The sequence below is a fragment of the Oncorhynchus clarkii genome, chromosome 26 (genome assembly GCF_045791955.1).
Source record: "Oncorhynchus clarkii lewisi isolate Uvic-CL-2024 chromosome 26, UVic_Ocla_1.0, whole genome shotgun sequence".
In the NCBI taxonomy this organism is placed as follows: Eukaryota; Metazoa; Chordata; class Actinopteri; order Salmoniformes; family Salmonidae; genus Oncorhynchus; species Oncorhynchus clarkii.
Genome location: NC_092172.1, coordinates 22,614,793 through 22,639,674, shown reverse-complemented (window position 1 = coordinate 22,639,674; position 24,882 = coordinate 22,614,793). Strand labels below are relative to the sequence as shown.

Genomic DNA, 24,882 nt, shown 5'->3' with positions numbered 1-24,882 from the left:
CGCTTTCAACACCTTGTGGAGTCCATGCCCAAATGAATATTAGGAAGGTGTTCCTAATGTTTGGTATACTCAGTGTACATGTAACTATTGATAATCTATACTGACCAAAAATATAAATGCAACATGCAACAATTTCAACGATTTTACTGAGTTACAGTTCATAAAAGGAAATCAGTCAATTTAAATAAATCATTAGGCCTTAATCTATGGATTTCACATGACTGGGCAGGGGCGCATCCATGGTTACCCCACAAAATGGCTTTATTACAGACAGAAATACTCCTCAGTTTCAGCAGCTGTTTTCAGAGGATCCCGCAGGTGAATAAGCCGGATGTGGAGGTCCTGGCATGGCATGGTTACACGTGGTGTCACGCCCTGACCTTAGAGAGCTTTTTATGTCTCTATTTTGGTTTGGTCAGGGTGTGATTTGGGTGGGCATTCTATGTTCATTTTTCTATGTTTTGTATTTCTTTGTTTTGGCCGGGTATGGTTCTCAATCAGGGACAGGGACAGCTGCACAAACCATCCAGCCAGGACGGGTTGTGCAGGCTCCTAGCTCGAGACCCCCAGTGCGCCTCCACGGCCCAGTGTATCCGGTGCCTTTGCCTAGGACTGGGCCTCCTGTATGTCTCTCCAGCCTGGTGAGTCCTGTGCCTGCACCTAGAACTAACTATCCCATATGTCTCCCCAGCCTGGTGAGCCCTGTGGCAGCTCAACGTACCAGACTGCCCATACGTCTCCTCCCTCCAGTGATGATCCATGGCACGAAGCCTCCAGTGATGATCCATGGCAAGAAGCCTCCAGTGATGATCCATGGCACAAAGCCTCCAGTGATGATCCATGTCAAGAAGCCTCCAGTGATGATCGATGGCACGAAGCCTCCAGTGATGATCCATGGCACTAAGCCTCCAGTGATGATCCATGGCACAAAGCCTCCAGTGATGATTCATGGCAAGAAGCCTCCAGTGATGATCCATGGCAAGAAGCCTCCAGTGATGATCCATGGCAAGAAGCTTCCAGCAACGTTCTCCAGTCCGGAGCTTCCAGCAACGAGGGTGCCCAGTCCGGAGCCTCCAGCAATGAGGATGCCCAGTCCGGGGCCCGCTGCGAGGGTCCCCAGTCCGGCGGCGAGGGTCCAAACACCAGATGCGCCACCTAAGCGGGGTGAGCCAGAGGAGGAGCGGGGTCTACGTCCCGCACCAGAGCAGCCACCGAGGATAGATGCCCACCCAGACCCTCCCCTATAGATTCAGGTTTTACGGCCGGAGCCCGCACCTTTGGGGGGAGGTATGGTTCTCAATCAAGGACAGCTGTCTATCATTGTCTCTGATTGGGAACCATACTTAGGGCAGCCTTTTCCCACCTGTGATTTGTGGGTAGTTATTTTGTGTTTCTGCACCTGACAAAACTGTTCGTTGTCGTTTTGCTATTTGTTATTTTGTTCAAGTGTTTTGAAAATAAATCATGAACACTTACCACGCTGTGCTTTGGCACCACTCCTCCTTCATCAGACGAGTGTGACACGTGGTCTGTGGTTGTAAGACCAGTTGGACGCACTGCCAAATTCTCTAAAACGTCATTGGAGGCGGCTTATAGTAGAGAAATTAACATTCAATTCTCTGGCAATAACTTTGGTGGACATTGCTGCAGTCAGCATGTCAATTGCACGTTGGCGTTGTGTGACAAAACATCCCCATTTTAGAGTGGCCTTTATTGTCCCCATCACAAGGTGCACCCATGTAATGGTCATGCTGTTCAATCAGCTTCTTGACATGCCACACCTGACAGGAGGATGTATTATCTTGGCAAAGGAGAAATGCTCACTATAGGGATGTAAACAAATGTGTGCAAAACAATATATAGAAAATTTCTGGGATATTTTACATATTTATATGTATTATATTTTTGTTCATGTTGCATTCATTATTTTCTCCTTACAGAGTTTGATCATATATTGATTTCCTGTCTAAACCTGCTGACCAAATACAAATTACGACCAATGGTGCTGACTTTTGAATCCATAGATCTTTTTCTCTATATCCATATAATTAGGCAACTTTGTAATATGGGAAAAATATTTGTATGAAATTAGGGTGAAGAAAGAAAACCCTGGTTTAAAACTTCCTCTCTAGCCTAGAATAGAAAACACTGCCACATAGGGCCTACCTGTCAAGGTTATGTAAAGGATTTTAACATCAACTCATGTACTATATAAGATGTGAAAAAGACAGGTTATTCCTTTATTATTTGTAAAATACATTTAATCCCTTAATACTTGGGCAACAAAACCAAATCAAAATCTAAAACAGGAGAGAAAGGGCACAGATTTGGGCAGCAGTGGGCTATTGCGTCTCAGTCACTACATTGTGTATAGTGTTTTTACAGTAGGGCAGTGACATAGATACTAAAGAGAGACACGCTTTTACTGGCATTGTTCTTCACTTTTGTGTTGTACAGCATATACAGCCATGTTGCTAATCTTCCCAACCTTTAGTAACTCAACTGATTTCTCAGTCCTGCACACTGCCACTGAAGCCGACACCCATTTTTCTTTTGACAACGTACCAGACAAAATATCACAATATCATATGAAAGGCATAGCTACATTGTCTTTACATGGTCATTAGTACAATAATATATAGCTGTACATGTTACAAGACACTTAACCATATATCAGCATAGGCATTGTGTTAACAAGACTAGGTTTTGGTTGGCTTAGAAAGCCATACAGTCTATTATGTAGGACTACACAAATGATGATGGAGTGAGTATGTGTGAGTGTTTAAGTGCTTATGTGTGTATATAGGTGAATGTTAAGGGCCTGGTTCCACTTCAGTCCCTAGCCCATACCCCTTTTGTGTTAACAGATCTGAAAGGACTGGATGGGTGTAGATAATAGGGTGATAGCTCCACCTCGCCCTCTAATGGTTCAGTTTAAAATCTGTAAACGCTGAAGGGAAGCTGAAGATCGAAATGGAACCAGCCGAGAAGTGCTTTGCAGTTGAGCATGCAACCCTAGTCAGAGTGGAGAAAGAACGTATGACAAGCGCTCCCCCTGGCTTTGGAACCATATCCATGGAATACCATGAAGCATCACAACAGGTCTGCCCCCTAGTGGTTGGTTGGTTGTGGACTTGACTTGTTGACATGGCCAGTATTGGACTTCCTGACACACAAACACAACCTCTCACAACTGCATGGTCAGTGGTATTATACAGTATCTTCATACAGCACAGATACAACACTGTCTGGCAAGTCCCAGCATAATAAGATGTTTGACTGTCAGAGTATAACAAGCAGGGGTAAAAAAAATATATTTGAAAATAAAATAGATTCGTCTGAACGTCTGAAGAGGTGACGTTTTTTTTTTGCGTTTATGGCACCTGGTATTCCCAGGCGGTCTCCCGTCCCAGTACTAACCAGGCCCGACCGTGAACAGACGTGTTCAGGGTGGTATGGCCACAAGCGTATTTTTTTACCCCGTATTAGGTCCTTTGGCTCATCTCTGCAACAGTCTTAGGAGAGGCGAAGGTTGAGTCATGTGTCCTCCAAAACATGACCCATCTGGCTGCCTACTTCTTATCATACTGCTCTCTTAACCCGGATGTCAGCCGCACCAATGTGTCGGAGGAAACGCCATTTGACTGATGACTGGAGTCAGCTTGCAGGCGTCCAGACCAGTCACAGCGAGTCATTATAGCAAGATGAGCCAAAGAAAGCCCCACCAGCCAAACCTTCCCCTACCCCGGACGGCACTGGGCCAATTGTGCGCCGTCCTATGGGGATCCCGGTCACTGCCGGTTGTGACAGTCTTGGATCAAACCCCATGCTGTAGTGGTGCCTCAGCACTGCGGTGCAGTGCGTTTTACCGCTGTGCCAGCTTAGGACCCCAAGAGGTGAGGTTTCTGTAGGTATGCACAGTACACAGCAATAGGTTAAGGATAGGACATTCAATGTAGTTTAACAGGAACAAGGTGTTGTTGGGGAGGATGGGTTATTCCACTCATAAGGCTTGGAGGCATGGGGTCTCTTTATGGCTTGGTAGGTGTTATAAAAGCACAGGACAAACTATCACTTCTATTATCTTGGTTTTAGATGGGACAGACAAATCAATAGTATCCATTCACTGTTAGTGGTTGTTCTCTATGGAGAAAACTCAGGCAGACAAGCAGTGAGTGCAGAAACTTGTGATAGAAGGGATTCAATACATTACCCATGCTTGACAGTCATAAAGCACTGCAAATATATACAGTTTATACATATACATTTGAAAATAGATTGATAAACCAACAGAATACAATGTTTTGGACTCCAGCATAACATATGGCAATACTTCACAATTAACACGAGAATTCCAGGATCTGTATTTGTGTGTGTGTTTAAAAGCCATGCCAATGTAAACCTCAACATTTTGTACGGACTAACATTAGTCAAAATATTGAACAGCTATCTGTGCCTGACAAGAATAGTTGGTACTGTATTATCAAAAACTGTGTGAGAAGATGCATTTTTGATCTTGTACAACTGACAAAGTTAGCAAGCAACTATTTGAGGAAGTGACAGGCTATAAAAACAAAAAAGGAAGATAAATATTTTCCTTCAGTCATTGGCTAGTATCTCCAGAGGTCACTAGCCCTTGCTTCTTCCCCCTGGACTTTAGTACACCGGGCTGTTGCGGATCCCACAGCACAGGACCATACTAAATGTCATCTCAAAGATCTGACAGGAGAGAACAAAGAAACGAGAGGGGCATTATGGATTTCTTCATAGAGAGACCAAGGATCCTTTATCTTGTATGAGCTACACTTCCACACAAGCTACATACTCTCTTTCATGATACTCACCATAATAATAGCAATTATCAGGGCAGTGATGCCAATCAGGTAAACCTTCTCGGTAAAGAGCGCAGTGATTTTTCCGTGACAGTCCTGTCAAACAAAAAAACACATTTGAGTCGAAATTGTACTTTGTGGTTTATGTACTATATAACCAACATTCTGTATTGTCCTCATAGTTGGCCATAAGAGTACTTACTGTAGTAGAAGCGGAGACTGACTTGGGGCAGATGTCCGTTAAACCTTGGGTGATTAATGTAGTGAACGGGTTGCTGACGCCCCTACCACAGCATTCCAACTAAAATAAAAAAGGCATGTGTTAGTGGAGTTGTATTAGTGAGATGTGTGTCTGGATGTTGATATGAAATTCACTTTGCTGTGTTTGAAATCAGCCTACAAGAGAGTTTTGGACAGTTATGCTTTTTGTTTAAGTATGAGCTTGACTTACCGTCTTATGGAAGACCTTCAGCACAGCAGCTGCAGCCTGTTTCTTGTCCTGGTCTGTTAAAGTGGTTGTAACAGAGTTCTCGTACACATTGTCATAGAAGGTAATCAGCTCTTTGGAAATCTACAACCAAAAGGACAGGATGTGTCTGGTCAGGTTATGACAGATATGGAACTCTTAAGGAATAACTGAATGTAGTTATTCCGCCCTCAGTTACTCATGATCACATTAATGCCACACTATGACATTATCAAATGGAGTTTAACTCTATCATGTAGTACTGTATAATACACTGTGTGTTTCAACATACATTTTGTTTTTGTGTATGTGTGCAATGTGTTTCTGTGTGTGTAAGATCAGAGTTAGTATGTTTCCTCACCGAATCTTTGTGCATGAATCCAAAGATTCCAGCTGCCACCTCACAAGCGAACAGGATCACCAAGCAGGCAAAGAACTGGAGGAAAACAAAGTAATTCATTCAGTGGACAATTTAGGGGATAGCGGGGAATGGGCTGGCTAGACCACATACAAGTGACTCTTTGCTGCATTGTGTTCTGTCTGTATGACTCACTGTTCCAAGAAGACACTGAGACTCCTGAATGGCACCATAGCAGCCGAGGAACCCGACAACCATCATCACTGCGCCAACAGCAATCAGGATGTGAACACCTAAAATAGAGATGGAGAGAGAATAAACAAAGACAACTTAGTCAATATTCTGCAGAACATTGCTAGTGTGTCTACTACCTTATGATGAGTGCAGTCATCTTAACAACCACCAGGTGGCATGAGTTGGTGTTATTTATTTGGTTTAGCATGTTTTAATTCTGCCTAAATATGGGATCTTTGCAGTTATATTTACACAATGTGCTTGGCTCTCAATCCAATGCAATAAGCATTCATGTCTCATGTCAAGATGCATCCAAACATTGTAGATAAATGTTGTTCTTATGAAGAACATTTGGCATAAGAATTGAAGAGAATGCAGGAGTGGGGAAGGATATTTTGTTTTCAGTTGAAAGGTTTATAATATATCAAAGTCGTCTCTCGCCAGGCTGTGCAATGTTTTGTTTTTACAGCTCCTTGGTGTGGTCAGATTTCATTAGCCCCTCCCATCATGCCTTGTTTTCATCCATCAGATTCTCACACAGGGCTAGCATGGTAACCATGGAAACCCATGGTAGCTCTGCTGACCTTGGTGTGCTGGACTGATTTCACCCATAAATTCAATCATAAACAATGCGCTTAGAAATAGTCCAACTATGCATAAGACCATATAATGCCTATGGTCTCACACTGAATGTCAATCAGGGGGTTTAGGTGATATTTTCAACAGGTGGGTCCAATCCTGAATGCTGATTGGTTAATTATCTTTTGTTCTGACCCACCATCCTTCTTTCTTTCCCTTTCTTCCTGTGACCTCAGACTTTAGCATGTGGTCCAGAGCAACAGTTGCTGAGCCACCGCTTCCCAAGGAACGTAACATTATTGTTCACTGCTGTTTCCGTGACGATAGCCCTAAGGTTTTGCGGGGACAGTAGTTCCGAGAAGATAGGGTTGGTGTGAGGTGAGCTGTGTGGTGAATCTGTGTGGCACCCTTTTATTGGCTGAACAGTGAATGCAGCCCGGGGTAGAAATGACTCACTAACCACAGACAATATGCCACTTTTTAGCTCAAGAAAGATCTTTCTTTATGCTTTAGTCCACATATGTCAGAGTCAAGGCCCGCGGGCCACATCCGGCCCGCAAGAAGGTTTTTTACGGCCCCTGGGATGATCTTGATTTATTATTAGAACCGGCCCGCAGCAAGCCGGCAGCCCGCAGATCTTTTACACGCACCAATACTACATTTCCCACAATGCAAAGGTGACGCACCGAGCAGTAGGCTGCTTCATTTCAATATTTATTGGCACAGCAGTCGTCAGCATCACAGTAAAATTAACTTTCAGATACCCATCAAAAATGGCAAAACGGAAGGTGGATACTGAGAACCGGGGGTTTCAAACAAGGTGGGAGTCGGAGTATATGTTCACGAAGGTAGCTGGAAAACCTGTGTGTCTTCTGTGTGGAGAAAGTGTGGCGGTACTGAAAGAGTATAATCTGAGACGACATTATGAAACGAAACACGCGGACAAAAACAAGAATATGGACATGGAACAAAGGCTACAAAAGGCAGAGGAATTAAAACGAGGCCTCAAATCTCGACAGGCTCTGTTCAAAAAAGCCAAATCACAAGGCCAGGCTGCTGTCAAGGCCAGTTTTATTTTGGCAGAAGAGATCGCTAAATCAGCCCGGCCATTTACGGAGGGGGATTTCATCAAAAACTGCATGATTAAAGTTTGTGACGAAGTTTGCCCAGAAAAAAGGCAACTCTTTTTAAATGTGAGTCTGAGCAGAAACACCATTGCCGAGAGAGTAGACCAGTTGTCCATCAATCTAAAAGAGCAGCTTGTGAAAAAGGGAAAAGATTTTATTGCATATTCCTTGGCTGTGGATGAGAGCACCGACATTTCTGACATTGCCCAGTTGTCAATTTTCATCCGCGGAGTGGACTCCAACCTAAGCGTGACAGAGGAGTTTTTGGCTTTACGTCCTATGCATGGCACAACTACGGGGCATGATTTGTATGAAGAGGTGTCAAGATGTGTAAATGAGATGGAGCTGCCTTGGGAAAAACTCGTGGGTTTGACAACCGACGGAGCACCTGCGATGTGTGGACACAGGAGCGGACTGGTGGCGAAGATACGGGAAAAGATGCAAGAGGAAAACGCGACAGGTGAGCTGACAGCTTATCATTGTATCATACACCAGGAAGCGTTGTGCGGTAAAGCCTTGAAAATGGAGCATGTAATGAGCATCATCACGCGCACAGTTAACTTTATCAGAGCCAAAGGTTTGAATCACCGCCAGTTCAAGGCATTTCTGACGGAGTTAGAAACGGAGCATGGTGATTTGCCTTATCACACAGAGGTGCGATGGCTAAGCCAGGGAAAGGTGCTTCAAAGATGTTTCGAGCTTCGTGAGGAGATTTGTCTGTTCTTGGACAGCAAAGGGAAAGACACAACACAACTCCGAGACGAAATGTTTCTGTGTGAAATGGCTTTTCTGTGTGACATTACGAGTCATCTGAATGCAATAAACTTGCAGCTGCAGGGTCGGGATCGTGTCATCTCTGATATGTACAGTACAGTGAAGGCATTTAAAACCAAACTGACTCTGTGGGAGACGCAGATGCGGAAAGAAAATTTGAGCCACTTTCCCAGCTGCCAGACCATGAAAGAGAAGCTCTCTACCAGTGCGTTCCCGAGCACACAGTTGGCTGATAAAATAGGTATGCTTGCCGCTGACTTTCGACGCCGATTTGCTGACTTTGAAGCACAAAAAAGCAGGTTGGAACTGCTCGGTAACCCATTTGCTGTTGACGTGGAAAGCTCACCACCAAACCTCCAAATGGAGTTGATTGACCTCCAATGCAATGATGCACTGAGGGCAAAATATGCGGCAGTGGGTGCTGCGGAGTTCGCCCGTTTCCTCCCCGGCACAATGCCCCAGCTGCGCATCCAGGCTGCTCAAACGTTGTCTATGTTTGGCAGCACATACCTGTGTGAACAACTGTTTTCTTTGATGAACCTGAACAAAACATCACACAGAAGTCGACTTACTGCTGAACACCTCCACTCAATTCTGAGGATTTCTTCAGCTCAGAGCCTTACCCCGAACATTGATGAACTTGTGGAAAAGATGGGACACCACCAAGTATCACCCTCAACCTCAAACAAGTGAACATTACTGTGCAATCACATATTTAGAGTTTTTACTCAGTTCAAGTTTAAAAGTTAAAATTTAATATTTGTTTTCACTGCATGTTACTTCTCCTTAAACAAAGTGTTGTTTTTGATTAATAGATTTTTGCACTTTATTTTTTTGTATTTCAATCCAATTATATTTTAAAAATATTTCAGTTGAGTGGATGATAGAAAATTGCTATTATTGTTTTTTCTTTGAAGTAAATTTAGCCCACTTTTGCTAAAATAGAAAATATAGTCTACTGATGGTGCCTTGAATACCGGTTTCTTTCATTTAATGTTCATGTTATGGGGATATTTATATAAAGGAAATTTGTCTTTTGTGTCTGTTGAAAATTAAAGATTACTGACAGAGCCATAAGAAAATATTGCTTTATTTATCTGATCATATTGTAATATATTTGTTAGGTTTTCAGTAGGTTCAATTAGGTTCACTAGACTATATGCGTCATTTAAAAATTTTTCAATGAACATTCGAACAGTCCGGCCCTCGTCTTGTAGCTGATTTTTTTATTTGGCCCTCCGTCCATTTGACTTTGACACCCCTGCTTTAGTCTATAGGCCTCTTCTCTTTCTTGTCCCCTTTCTCTTTCTGCAACCTTTCTCTATATCTCTCAGATATCTCTCAGTTCATGGGACCTTTATGCAAAGTATTACGGTACCAATTTTTATAAACCAACTTGGGGAAAAACACAACCTTTGTCTTGCTTGAAACACTATACAGGGCTTTAAGTAGGGGTACTGTATGCCACTGTATGTCTCCTATGATCTCTCCCTCTCCCCATCCATCATCCTTAAGACCTCCAACCACACACACCACAGACTACACTGCTATCCCATCCCTCTACTCTGTCCTTGATAGATACAAGGAGGGGCCTGGTCACGATTTGGGTTAATGTTTTTTTTGTCCTACATATTGTAATCGCAAAGCTTATTGGATTCTCGTCCTCTCCCATCCCCTCATATTCCAGTGAAGGGACACAGACGGCCAGGACAGCGCCTCTCTCCTGCCTGCTCGCCTGGCTCATTTAAAAATCGATGGCTTGGAGGCTGACCAAGTGCTCCTTCTATTTCCTTGATTGTGGCTGTGCGGCAGGGGGAATTGAATCATGGATGGGGAGATTTTTTACGAGCGCTGCTCAGCCATCCCTTACCATGACATCATCAGAACAAAACAGGGGCGTGACCGGCATGTTTAGCAGTGGGTCGATACAGTATCACACGCGTCTCTCGCGCTCTTTCTTTCTTCCTTCCTTACCACTTGTTTGAGCTATATCCATCCATTCATGCATTTGACCAATCTATGTGTGATCAACAATTTATTTCCTTTCAAATTAGTTTTCATCTGTATGCAAAAAAAATGTTGCCCCGAGAGTCAACTGGTTGGCTAAAACAGCAGACTAGTCTGGAGGTCTCAGTCAGTTAATCCGAAAAGCAACAGAGGAATATCAACATTTTTGTCTTTGTGACCCAGGTGCTTCCTGTGGTGAGCAGCAAAAACAACATTTTCCCTGTGGGAAGCGGTGGCATTGATGACACACGGTAGCTGTCTAGATTTCTTATGACCAACGTTTGAATCATCCGTCCTACCCACTCGTGTACTAGTGAGAACATGGTTGCTACCATAAGACATCGTTGGATACCACTAGATTTGAGGGAAGAGTGAACAGAGCCTACACAGTCTTTCCATTGGGTAGAAAAGGATATTTCAACCAAACTAGATGTTTTTTATTATTACCAAAAAAGTAATGTTAGAACACAAATAATGTGTGCAATAACACAAATATAGTGAAATAATGTGGGCTTTGGTCTGAGGTAAACAGTATTTCTGCTGGTTGATTAATCCGGAGGTTCCAAACATCAGAGCCCCTGATGTGACCTTCTACTCTGACCTCACTCACAGTGGATGAATGGTGACCTACACTCTTAGACAAAAAGGTGCTATCTAGAACCTAAAAGGGGTCTTTGGCTGTCCCCATAGGGGAATCCTTTGAAGAACCCTATTTTATTCCAGGTAGAACCCTTTTGGGTTCTATGTAGATCCTTTTCCACAGAGGGTTCTACATGGAACCCAAAAGGGTTTTACCTGGACCAAAAAGGGTTCTACCTGGAACCAAAATGTGTTCTACCTGGACCCAAAAATGGTTATTCTATGGGGATAGCCGAAGAATCATTTTGGAACCTTTTTTCTAAGAGTGTAGTGCCCTGAAGAAACCAGGGACCCCATTCTAAGGATACTATTCAGTCTTCACCTTTTGTACATATCATTTGACCTCTTTAGGGAAGTTTGATTACCATAGACATGGAAGAATATTATGAAAACGGCACTTTGTCAAGTACTGTATGTGTTAAGTCCTTCAGGTAAAGATAGAGAATACAAGTTGCTTCAAATGGATCTTATGTTTATTTGAAGCACATACATTGTTCTTGGGTGCGTGACCAAGGATATACAGTACAATGGATTTCCACTGAGTCATCACCAGTCATTACTTGTACGGAAATGATATGAGAAACAGGGAGAAGTGCTGACCACCCCCAGATCATCTAGAAAAAGGAGGACTCCTTACCTCATTGTGTTTCAGTTCTTGTTTTATTTAAACTATTATCGGCCTCTCTGGAGGATACACTTTCTTTGCGTGTAATAAACACTAAACTTAGAGTTAGATTCCAATGTACACTAAATTGAATTCAATATACCATAGACTACATTCTAAACTTAATAGGTACGGGTGTGACATGAATTACTGTACTGTTCCGCTACCTTGAACAAACCGAAATGCCACTGCTTATGCCACTATTTGAATGTGTCTTTGGCTATGGAAAAACATGTAGAGGCTGTGCGCATGAAAACTGATACAGCACTGTGGTACTGGATAGTACATTATTATCCAGAAAAAGTGTGTATGTGCTTGTGTGTGTCCATGTGCGTGCGTATGTGCACGTCAGTGAATTGTAATGCAGCTGTTAGTCTCATTAACTCCCGGGGCAGGCAGCTGGTTCAGAGCCAGGGGGGGGGGAAAGACCCTTGAGTGAGAGGAGACATAAGGCCCAACACCAGCTCTGGTACCAGTGCAGTCTATGACATCAGGCTCTCCACACCACGGTGCTAGAGTACCTAGTCTATGACATCAAGTTCTCCACACCACGGTGCTAGAGTGCCCAGTCTATGACATCAAGCTCTCCCCACCACAGTGCTAGAGTACCTAGTCTATGACATCAAGCTCTCCCCACCACGGTGCTAGAGTACCTAGTCTATGGGCCAGGAGAGAGAGATGTGCTGTGTGGAGCCTATCACATGAGGAGAAGGTATAGGCATGAGGGAATAAATGGAAAAGAGAAGAGAGAAAGGAGAGAGGAGGAGGATACCAGAGCAAGAGAGAGAGATGGACAGAGCAAGAGAAAAACAAGAGGATTGAGATAAGGATAGAGAGGTGGATGGAGGAGTGACAAAATCAAAGGAAGGAGGAAGATAAAAGAGAGGACAGAGAGAGGTAGACAGAGCTAAAGAGGAGGAGGGAGAGTGTAACACAGACGTTAAACACAAACAGATGGGGACAAAGTTGAACTTCAGTGGAAAGTAACAGGCAAAAAGGGGAAAGAGGGTGGGGAAGTATGAGGGAGGAGAGGGGGAGACTGGTGAGGAATTTTTTCCTTTCGTTTAGAAAAAAAAGCAACAAGGACCATGCTCTGGAGAGAAAAATACTTTATGTAATGGGCAGGCTGTGATTATTTTTAAACAAGCGAGTAAATTGTTGAAGGACAGTTGCTGAAAAACAACCACAGTCTCTTGGTTTCTCTTAACCAACTTTAAAGAATACATTTGAAAATGAATGCCCTGAAAACGTCCATAACATCATTGGAAATCCCCTGAGGATGGACTGTGCTCCAGTTGGCTACTGTTTATTACATTTGCGTCTTCATCCGAATCAAGGCTAAATGGCGGTAGTTTCTTCTACTGCAAGTTCACTTCCCCCTCCATTTTACCTACTTTCTTAACGTGATATCTGTTTACCCTTCTGACCTGCATTCATGAATGATAAAATTAATGATTGATAACAAGGAAGGTGATTTATGAGGCCAACACTGAATGCAGATTTTGAATGTTGCAGCTAGTGAAAGTTTAGGGGAGAGAGAGGACGTTTATGAAGGAAGTTGACCGCACAAGGAAGGAATTTGTGTTGTAAACAAAAGGGCAAACAAGTTTGGCCCCTCGAGAAGCAGGACAAATCCCTCGCTGATGTTAGTAACCTCAACCTAGATTAAAAAACATGAGCTGGCGCACACCCAGAAAAATGAGTTTGTCTGGCGGTGCTGACTAAAGGCGAATAAACTAGAAACTATCAAAATAAAGAACGTCGCACACTCCATGTATAAACTCCCAGTAATTGAATGGGAACGTTTCGGCATCACTGTACCTTCCTCAGGGTCCTCAACCTAGTCACATAACTACGGCCAACTACACAGTATCTGACAGTGACGTGTGAGTGATGCTACACTAGAACTGAACATGACAGAGGAGTGCATCTGGGGGTCATATAGTGGAATATCAGCTTTTTAAGACATGCCGAGTCCAGACTCTGGAAGCAGCTCAGTATTACATTAACCATTGAGGCTCATTTAATGTTCTATAATATCTCTACCTAAAGGACATTATCCAGAGGAAGTGGTAGGGAGAAGTATGAGTGAGAGTGCAAATTTAGACTCCTGGGGCAGGGGTGGTGCCAATAAGCATCTTCTGGCATCTTCTGACTCTTTACTGGAATCTATCAACAGAAAAGTGGACATAGTACCGTGTGTTTACTTCCACTGAGTGTTTAATGGACCAGTAGAATTACCCTCTTACCTCTCTCCTCTGTCCAATCTCACAAGGCACGAGAGGAACCTGAGTACCACCCAAGTCCTAACAAAATTGGTGGTTTTATTGGTTGTAGTTCATGTAAAATGTATTCACACTTATTTTAATTTGAGATCTGCTCTCCTTCTATGTCCCTCAATATGGGTTGATGCGTAATGTAAGGTCATGTTGGTAATGTGGTTATAGGTCAAAGGAAATGTCTATGTTTGTATTTTCCTGTTTGGTTGGGTGTCTCTAACCTCATGTGCTCGCCACATAGGTTCTTGCTCTCTGCAATACAATGTGTGTTGTGGTGAGGCGCCTAGTTCCATCTGAACATAACCAGACTTTGTCTCATAAAACATTTACACTTTGGACCAGAATTGTTCAAACTAGCAAACATAATACACTGGATCTGTTCTCACTAACAGACTTCACTGGAGCAAAAGGCAAGTACAACTCCCGTAACTTTCCCAATCACTAGCTGGGCAAGTTGCTTTCAGAACACAGAGCTACTATTTCAAAAAGTTCCAATGAATCAACATCAATACAATATCACCATCTTTCAAGCTACGACAAGCACGATGAAATTGAGTCCTTATTTGCTTATTTTCCCCATGTATAACATTTCTACAATATACATCCAATATCAAGATGCAGTTGTACAGTAGCAAGGCTGCAGTACTTCCTACTGCTACTCCCACAAAGCAGATCAATAGCCTTATGATATCCCCTTGCACAGAGGTGGACAAACTACAGCCCATTCAATCAGGCCACTGTTGGATGTCTAAAACTAGATAGAAATTAGAGGTTGACCGATTAATTAGGGTCGATTTCAAGTTTTCATAACAATCAGTAATCTGCATTTTTGGATGCCGATTATGGCCGATTACATTGCACTCCACGAGGAGACTGTGTGGCAGGCTGACCACCTGTTCCGCGAGTGCAGCAAGAAGCCAAGTTAAGTTGCTAGCTAGCATTAAACTTATCTTATAAAAAACAATAAATCTTAACATAATCACTAGTTAACGACACATGGTTGATGATATTACTAGTTTATCTAGCTTGTCCTGCGTTGCATATGATCAATGCGATGCCTGTTAATTTATCATCGAATCACAGCCTACTTCAACTTCACCAAACGGGTGGGTGATGATTTAACAACGCATTCACGAAAAAAGCACTGTCGTTGCACCAATGTACCTAACCATAAACATCTATACCTTTCTTAAAATCAATACACAAGTATATATATGTTTTTAAACCTGCATATGTAGTTAAAATAAATTAATGTTAGCAGGCAATATTAACTGGGGAAATTGTGTCACTCCTCTTGCGTTCAGTGCAAGCAGAGTCAGGGTATATGCAGCAGTTTGGGCCGCCTGGCTCGTTGCGAACTGTGTGAAGACCATTCTTCCTAACAAAGACTAATTCATTTGCCAGAATTTGACATAATTATGAAATTACATTGAAGGTTGTGCAATGTAACAGCAATATTTAGACTTAGGGATGTCACCGTTCGATAAAATACGGAAAGGCTCTGTATTTCACTGAAAGAATAAACGTTTTGTTTTCGAAATGATAGTTTCCAGATTTGACCATAATGACTTAAGGCTCGTATTTCAGTGTTTATTATTGATATTTGATAGAGCAGTCTGTCTGAGCGGTGGTAGGCAGCAGGAGGCTCGTAAGCATTCATTCAAACAGCACTTTCCTGCGTTTGCCAGCAGCTCTTCGCAATGCTTGAAGCACAGCACTGTTTGTGACTTCAAGCCTATCAACTCCCGAGATTAGGCTGGCAATACTATAGTGCCTATAAGAACATCCAATAGTCAAAAGTAAATTAAATACAAATGGTAGAGAGAGAAATAGTCATATAATTCCTATAATAACTACAACCTAAAACATCTTAACTGGGAATATTGAAGACTCATGTTAAAAGGAACCACCAGCTTTCAATGTTAAAAGGAACCACCAGCTTTCATATGTTCTCATGTTCTGAGCAAGGAACTTAAACGTTAGCTTTCTTACATGGCACATATTACACTTTTACTTTCTTCTCCAACACTGTTTTTTGCATTATTTAAACCAAATTGAACATGTTTCATTTTTTATTTGAGACTAAATTGATTTTATTTATATTAAGTAACAAATAAAAGTGTTCATTCAGTATTGTTGTAATTGTCATTATTACAAATATATATATTTAAAAATAATAATAATAATATAAAAACAATAATAATAATAATAAAATAAAAATAATACAAAAAAATGTTCTGATAAATCGGTATCGTTTTTTTCTTGTCCTCTAAAGAATCGGTATCGGCGTTGAAAAATCAGAATCGGTCGACCTCTAAAATAAATTATAATGGGCCTATATATTTTTGAATAACTGCCGTCTTTCTGGCCCACAAATTAATTTGGACAAAGAAATCGTTAAAAAACATGTTTATTCTGTACAGCCCTCTGTTGAATTTCAAAATCCCGATGTGGCCCTTGAGACCAAAAGTTTGCCCACCCTTGCAGGTATTGTTATCATGGCTGAGCAGCTCCTTCAGCTGTCCCCAGCCATCGATGGCAACCCACCGGGCAAGGACAACGGGTGCTGTGTCCATGGAGCCCCATGAGGTCATGGGTCAAGGCCTGCCCAGGCCATTACACTGGAACTTCCCTTTTATTACAACTTCACAGGCCATGGCCCAAATGGCATCCTATTCCTTTCAAATTGCATTACTGTTGGGCCCTGACCAAAAGTAGTCTACATATTATAGAGAGTATGGTGCCATTTGGGACACATCCCGTCTCTGGGACTGTGTGAAACACCCACAACGGAACACACAAAATGGAAGCTGATAATGCGTATGAGCGACCTACTAGTGTCACTTCCACTAGCAATATTGTACTACTTGAAAACATTTCACACACTTGCACTTCCCACAAGAAGAATATCATAAACACTATTAAATGTATGCACAAAGTGAGTGGGGTAATGCCTCCCTCTAACAGACTATTTCCGGATATCTTAATGAGTCTTCACTTTGCCGTAATCGCTTAACTGTTGAGACAGTCGCATTCAAAGACTTTTGTCTTACATTTGAAGCTATGCCTTGTAATGACTGGGAATTTTCAATCTTGTAGATGATTATAATGTCATGCATTATACAGTTAGATATCACTTGAGTAAGATGGATGTTAGTAGGCTAATATCTATGTTAATAATGTCTGGTTAATAATGACAGGCGAATGACCACAGTGATAAAATGGAGAGCTTTTGTCTCTTATAAAACAACAATTAACCTTGTGTAAAAATGCACAAACTCTACACAAGGCTGTGTTAATCATTGTCTTATTCACAAAAATTACGTAAAAAAGTGTTTTGACTGATTTTAATGTCGTAACCTTAGGAAAGAGAGGATGTGATGACAACAATCAATTACTCTATTTCCTGATGCTATTTACTCCCTTTCCTGCTGCCACGGGATTTCCATTAGGTTGGAAATATAATCATGGTCAGCATTATGCCAAGATCCCTTTAAGAACAGGGAGGGAAGAGGACCCAGAGAGAGAGGCCTAGTGAGAGACGAGGAGTAGTGGGGGGTGAGACGGGAGAATATCAACGTGGACATAATAGTGCAACTGAAAACCTGATCCACTTGGTGTGTGGAATCATTGTCATGGTCAGAAAAACAGACAGTTGATCCTCTCTGGAGAATTGTCCAAGCCTCCAAAACAAGAAAACATGTCAAAGCCTTTATGTAGACTAGGAAAGTGACAACATAAAAATTATGTTTACAGTTTTTAGAATAAGAAATGTGTGTGTGCGCCCAGAAACAGTTTCTCAACAGAAATACTGCATAAACACTGCTATGGCTGCTTCTACTTGAATTCCTCCCTACTGTTACATGGGTATAACTTGCAGGATGTGATGATGATGGAGAATGTTTTATATAGCTGGTCTGTTGTGACACTTGAACAGTTGGGGTTAGAGTGCTGTGACCCTTGTTTAGGGTGCTGTTGGTCCAGTTGTTACCAAGTACCTCTGTCAGACAGAAATAAAGACCTCAGCTATAGAACGCTTGGTCATAGCCCGTAACACCCAGCTGCTAACTAAGAATAACATGATTACCAGACGGTATTCTCCCTTTTTAGTGCAATGGGAAAATCCCTGGCAACCTCAGTCCAGAATACATACATAGTGGACTGCCACAAGAAAGATACTTTTCAGTGAATTGTGATGTATAAACCCAATGCTACTGTCGCAGTATTGTACTAAACAAAACTCCCAAAATACCTTAGGGTACTATACCTGTAAATGTTAGGTAGATACACAGGTTTTATTCTGAAACTGGAAGTATGTGTGGGTTGTAGTTGTCTAAAAGATATTGGATAAACATTGCACTGCTCTCTGGGGAAACATGTTTCTTTCTCAACATGTGAGCAACATAGGCTACATTCTTCCTGATAACACAGGGGACTTTTCATTCTGTAAACCCCTCCATAAAAAGATTAACTGAGGGAATTTACAATTCATCACTGATGGCATTCATTTTTCCAAATGAACACACACCCCTGCTTTTGACAGAAATCAAAGGAATCCCTATTTTTAATAATTGAATTAAACTACTTAAGTAACCCTAGAGAAACTACGTTTGATCACTTTGGCCATAATAGTAGAAAAGTGGAATCTGCCATTTTAGAAGACACTGAGGGGTCAGTGGAGCATTGGGATACTGTTTGTTCTGCTTGACCTTGTCCCTGAGCACTCCAGGGGAGTACAACTACACAATGGACCAGATGTCAAATAGAGAGAACCCAGCTCACAACATCACGTTTATGGAACATCGATAAAATGTTTCTAACACATATTCACCATGTTAAATGCATGTTACAGTACAGTCTGAAGACAAGGAGGGAGACTGTTAAAGTACTTACTGTTTAAGAAGGTGGTTGGTGCTTGTTGGCCGTCAAACTTCAACTCTAGCAGGCTGCTGGTGTGGCCGTCATGTCGAAGCCATAGAGCCACGCCCAGGACCACACCTCCTGCGAGCTGGACAGAAGAGAGGGAATGGGAAAATTGAAAGAGTTAGACACATTGTCTCACATAGAAGAACCAACATTAATTTACCTTGCAAAATTCACGTGGAAGTCTTATTTTGTTAGGTGTAGCGAATAGAACTTCAGTGTTGTTTATGTTCTTAGCAGACTGAACATCGTCACTTCCACCACCCTCTTCTCTAAAGCAACAGTGTCTCTAGCTAATCTTGATGCCAAAGTAGGAGTCAATAGTGGAATCCCTGTGACTCCATGCTTTACCAAAACTGACAACTTTTATACAGCCCAGGTTTCTATTTCAGCAGTGTCTGGTTTCTCCCTGAATTTGGATGAACAGTGAAGTCTTTTCTACCATAGCCTCCATTTTGGCTCCAAGAATGGGGGACTTCTTGGCCCCCTGTCTAGTGCCTCTCCAGAAACTGGACAGAGCTGAACATTGGAGGACAGAAGAAGTGGGGAAAGTGAGGCCTTATTCAAATATTCATTTCTGCATGCATGTTTGATTCTATTCAGCAGTATAGCAGCTGGGGATCTGCATACATTTCAGCATACATTTTTGATTCTATTCAGCAGTATAGCAGCTGGGGTTCGCCAAGAGTGGATTGGTGTTGACAGATCTTTACGGTTGCTATTAGGATGGGGAGCGTTGGTGTTAGGTAATTAATCTACACAGCACTGCTTCTGCCGCAGTCCCAACAAACACAGGCAGCACAACTCTGACTAACGATTGTCCAGACAAGTGGAGGAAAAAGGAGGCTCTGCTCATATATGTAATATATCTAACCCATATCTTCCCAGCAGGAATATGTTAAGACTTAACCTAAGTTAGCTGTATAATAATCATGATCCCTCTGGTTGAGTTCATTCATGGAGACTATCAGAAATTCTGCCTGAAAATAGCCTCCCCTACCCAGCCTCTCTGCTCTTCTCTCCTCCACATCTCCCTCAGCAAGGTCCATTCCACTGCTGAGGCTCGCTGCTGCCTGGCAACAATATCAACACTGCAGCCTGCCAAAGGGTGAGGCTCCTGAACAGTTGCATTCTGGAGCAGCCAAGAGAGACATCTGAACAGTCGTCTCTCTTGGGATTTCTGTAATTTGGACATGCATATACTGTATCTAGTACTTGAGAGACACAGACCCCGATACACACATAAATCACATTAATATGATCCTGTACTGTATCATACAATGTTTAATATAAACTTGTTATTAACTTTTTTTCTTCTCACAAATGGAAAGAGTCCATACTTATTTCCAAATTCTATACTGAGGCCTAATGGTTCCATAAAATATAAAGCTAAATTCAAATTCCTTAGGTGTTGCTAGGGAAAGAAATATGAATAGTGGACAGAAATGAAGTCCAGTGACTGGGAAGGCATGCCAGTTCTCTGCAGCCTTATTGTCACCCTCCTCTTTCGGGTGTCTTCCCTCACCCCTGTCAGCTGTTGCTGTTCCCAGTATGGGCAAAGGGCTGCTCTGATGTCTACTGTAGACACAGTATGACTGCCCTCCCTCCCTCCACCTCCTCAATAAGTCAGGTTTCCCCTGCCTTTCCAACATGCTGGCCTGAGAGCAACCTGCAGAGACAGGTGGCTGCATGGGGAAAATAACAGAGGTAGCATGTGTCAGTGCACAGTCATTTGTTTGCTTCCACACCAGGGGGTCTCATTGAAGAAGGGAACTTCAGACTCCTTTTTCTATCTGGACACAAAAGCCCTATAGTCCACTGTGTTTGATTCTCTGTGTGGTTTTTGGGGCAAGATTCAACTGTAGGATGGTAAACAGTTTGGAAAGTATTTCATGGTTCTATCCCAAGTACAGTGCTTCTTTCAATTGCCTCATTCCATCCATGTACTGATCAAGCACAGATCTACGTAGAGTTGGCTTTATAGGCTACAAAAAAGATAGTCACAACAGTCACTATTCCACTAACATAATTATTAGGTAACAAAAAGTTTATACGATATTGTTACTATAGTAATTACAATGATATGACACAGGTGTGAGCATTCAAATCCAATCCATGATTATTTATATTATCAAAGTGGTATGAGGCCAACCAAGTGACATGCAAGTGAGTCTTGTGAAAATCTCAGGGAGACCAACCAACCATATCATTATATTAACCCAATCCAATGAACTTAATCATGTCATTTCCATGCTAGCTAAAATGTTAAATTCACAGAAGAAAATAACAATACTCCAAAACAGCTACTATCTTCAAGTACACATCATGAACTGCTTATCTCATTTCCCTCAACTCTTGCCTGGGAAAGAGCATTTTCAGCATGTTCACCAAGTTCGAGAGATAAATGTGCCACTTATCTGTGTGAGAAAGTACAGCACATGTTCTTCCTGTACTATGACTGGCAAACACAACATAGTATACCTCAGTGCCAGTACCCCACTGTGTTTCCCCTTTGCTGTATTATAACTGTATCCTGATACTACAGAACTACATGCCTTGCTGCTCTCTGTCTGGGACCAGATAACATACCACCATACCTCCCTAGCACCTCAGCTCTTTTTACTGCAGTCTAGTGAGAGGGCTATTTCTGCCACATGCCTTGTATGCAGGGGGTTGTAAAATGCTTGGCACACTGGTGCTGCTGATGGGAATGGCTCAAATGCAGATCCTGTAAACCACGGGTCAGCCACCGGCCCCTTCCCACTCAACTCTGATTTATGTTCTGAGAGGCCCATGAGTCTTGTCCTTCGAATGCGGGTGTACAAGAGGACACTGACTGACATTGTTTAAATCAGAATTGTATTTGATACATTTCAATGACTTGGTGTCCCGGCTCAAAAGGCAATCCACAGGAATGAACAAAGTGATTGAAAGGTTTTCATGTGAAAGGATGTGTTCAAACTAAAGGTAATTAGACAGATCTTTCTTTTTTTTGCCAGCTTGTTCTTGAAGTGATTTGCCACCTGTTCAACATATGCCAAATGGCATGGGTAGCAACCCTTAATCAAACGTTTTTGGGGGAAGGCTTTTAGTTTAATTCACAATGACAGCGTTTGGATGAATTATCCTTGAGAGAAAAGAGAATGGATGATATACATTTCCCATCTAATGGATATGGTCACTGAGCAAGCAAAAGACCCTGACACATCAATCCATGCAGCCACTTAAGCAATCATGAATCTTAAAATGAGTATATCTCAGTCTCCACAGATGACTGCTATGCCACACCCCAGTCCCTACTATAATTAATCCTTTCCAACCTTCTTCATGACTGAGCCAAGGCTCACAATGAATTTCACTCCCACATTACAACCAACATGAACAAGTCTTGGCACAGTCAATGATTTCTCAAGTTCAGTGCCCTCACCTAATCTCACCTAAAGTAGCCTAGGGGATGTGCTTACAACAATAGCCCAGAGGTCTACCAATACATGTCCTTCTGGTTGTTGTGGTTCTATACACGCTCTTAAGAATACTTCTGCCTAATCATCAATCAATAACATATCCCTAAAATAAAAATATACATCTCAAGACAGAAGAATATGGAATGAGCTGCAACAAACACTCAAACTGGACAGTTTTATTTTCATTCAAAGACTCAATCATGGACACTCTTACTGACAATTGTGGCTGCTTTGAGTGATGTATTGTTGTCTCTACCTTCTTGCCATTTGTGCTGTTGTCTGTGCCCAATAATGTTTGTACCCTGTGTTGTGCTGCTGCCATGTTGTTGTCATGTTGTGTTGCTACCACGCTGTGTTGTCATGTGTTGCTGCCATACTAGGTTGTTGTCTTAGTTCTCTCTTTATGTAGTGTTGTCTCTCTTGTCATGATGTGTGTTTTGTCCTATATCTTATTTATTTTTAATCCCAGCTCCTGTCGTTTTGCCTTTTGGTAGGCCTTCATTGTAAATAAGGATTTGTTCTTAGCTGGCTTGCCAGGGACATAAAAAGACCAAGGAACATTTCACTTCCACTAATGAAAGGATGGAATGACAATCTGTTGGGTTTTGAAAAGATTGCATAAATGTTTGTGGTCTTTTAGTCAAAGTTTCCCTCCATCCCAATGAGTCATCCATTATTAAAACATGTACCCAATGAATCACAGAGGCAAAGGCATTTCAGGGGATTTACACAACTTCACAATGATTAACGGGCCTATTTTATTAACATAAATTCCAGAATTGAATCATTGAATCATGTTCATTGGAGGCAAAAACACCACTGAAAATTATGGGTGTATGTATGAGATTACCGAGGGACAACTTCGAGGTATTCCAATCTAAACAATGACTGAAATGTGATTTGTAGTCGAAAACGGACCACAATCTATGTACTGGAATACACACTATGTTCTTAGTTCCTGCACAGTCATATTCCGGTCAATCATATCCTGCACTCGGTTATTATTTATATAATTCTTTACTTTAGTCAGCAACATCATTTCAAATCTTCGCATATCATGACGGTCTGTTCCCGATGCGGTCACTAAAATATGGCTGCTCTTGTACAGCTATTCGTAATAAATAAGAACGCACCTCATATCGCCATATGGCAGCATAGGCTACGAGTCTAGGTCTATTTAAAAACAAACCTCTATTTTTAATTTAATAAAAATAAGACAAATAAAACAATAAACAAAACAACTATAAATAAGACCACTACATCGGCATCTGCAGGCCTATTTGGGTGAGGTTTTCCCCAGATCGTATACCTATTTGGCAACAACAACAATGACCAAATAAATCTATTTTTAATAAAACTATTTTTAGCAGGAAGAGGGGGAGGTTACTGCCCCAATAGACAAGCAACCAATTGCTTGGTCAGTTAAAATTCTATATTACAAGAAAAAAGTCTCACCCAGAAGATGAAGTTGAAGAAGAAAAGCATGTATTTGATACATTTAGTGCAGCCTTCGACTCCCATGGTTGAAGTACTCAGATCCCTTTCGGTGGTGAGGCAACGGGCAAGAGACACAAGGCCAGGCGGTTGTAAAATGAAAATAATCCGATGGATACTGTCGAGGTCGACGCAAATGGGCAACACCCAAGTAACACCCCGCCCCTTAAAAACTAGGTGGAGGAGGAAGAGACTCACACTGCTTGCCAACAAGATCCCTTCGCGTGACCCCGCCTCAGTTTCTTTAATGAGCCTCTCTCCTTGCACAAATCGAACAATATGGTTGTACAACGGTGCCACCTACAGAGAAAGTAGGGCATGGCAGTTTAGGAGGCTATACCTATTGGGCCAGTGGGTGAGTGGGGCCGATATTACACAATCATTGTTAGGCCTATTACAAGACCCTGAGTGTGCATAGAGTCGACTTTTTTCTTCCATAAGTTTATCTGTGACTGGGGCTCCAGGTAGCATGGCATCAAACTGTTGGGGTCTGTGTTGTGCTCAACTTTGCATGTTAGTAGGCTAGCTAGTAAGGTGTAGCTATTCACTTTGGTCTATAGAGAGGCTACAGGCAGCTGTATCATATGGAGTGATATTGTTATTGACATCCTGACAGGACAGGTTAGCTCTGAGATGGAGGTGGAAGCTCAATTACTGAGACCTTTGTAGTGCATGCATTTTTCATGGCTCATTCAAAGACCCAAATAGAGTCTTTACATTTGAATAGCCATTTGAAGTTGGAAGTCTTCCAGAATAGGGTAATTCAACAATTGTGATTCGTTGGGAAGCTATACCTCACAGTCACACCACATCTCTAGATATCACCACCGAATAGATATAGGATATAGAGTGCAGATCTAGTATGGAAGTCTTTCAGCATACAATAGGCACAAGCTATTTGAATATACAGTATGTTATAAAGACACAATAACAACAACGATTATAAGTAATGTAGTAATACAAGCTTAGATTTGGGGATAGAGTAAGGCAGTCACACTAGCTCATAGTCATTTATAAATGACTATTTCGGTATATTGAAATG

At 42.0% G+C, this 24,882-nt stretch overlaps 1 protein-coding gene across 1 annotated transcript; it reads right to left on the bottom strand.

The window, feature by feature from the left end:
* Positions 1-2,239: 2,239 nt before the first annotated feature.
* Positions 2,240-24,087, bottom strand: LOC139384542 (CD81 antigen-like). Its single transcript, XM_071129378.1, has 8 exons — positions 23,802-24,087; positions 18,853-18,967; positions 5,852-5,949; positions 5,660-5,734; positions 5,284-5,403; positions 5,035-5,133; positions 4,845-4,928; positions 2,240-4,719 (listed from the first exon to the last, which is right to left on the bottom strand). Exons 1-8 carry the CDS (start codon positions 23,865-23,867, stop codon positions 4,657-4,659), a joined length of 720 nt encoding a protein of 239 aa, XP_070985479.1. The 5' UTR covers positions 23,868-24,087; the 3' UTR covers positions 2,240-4,656.
* Positions 24,088-24,882: the final 795 nt, after the last annotated feature.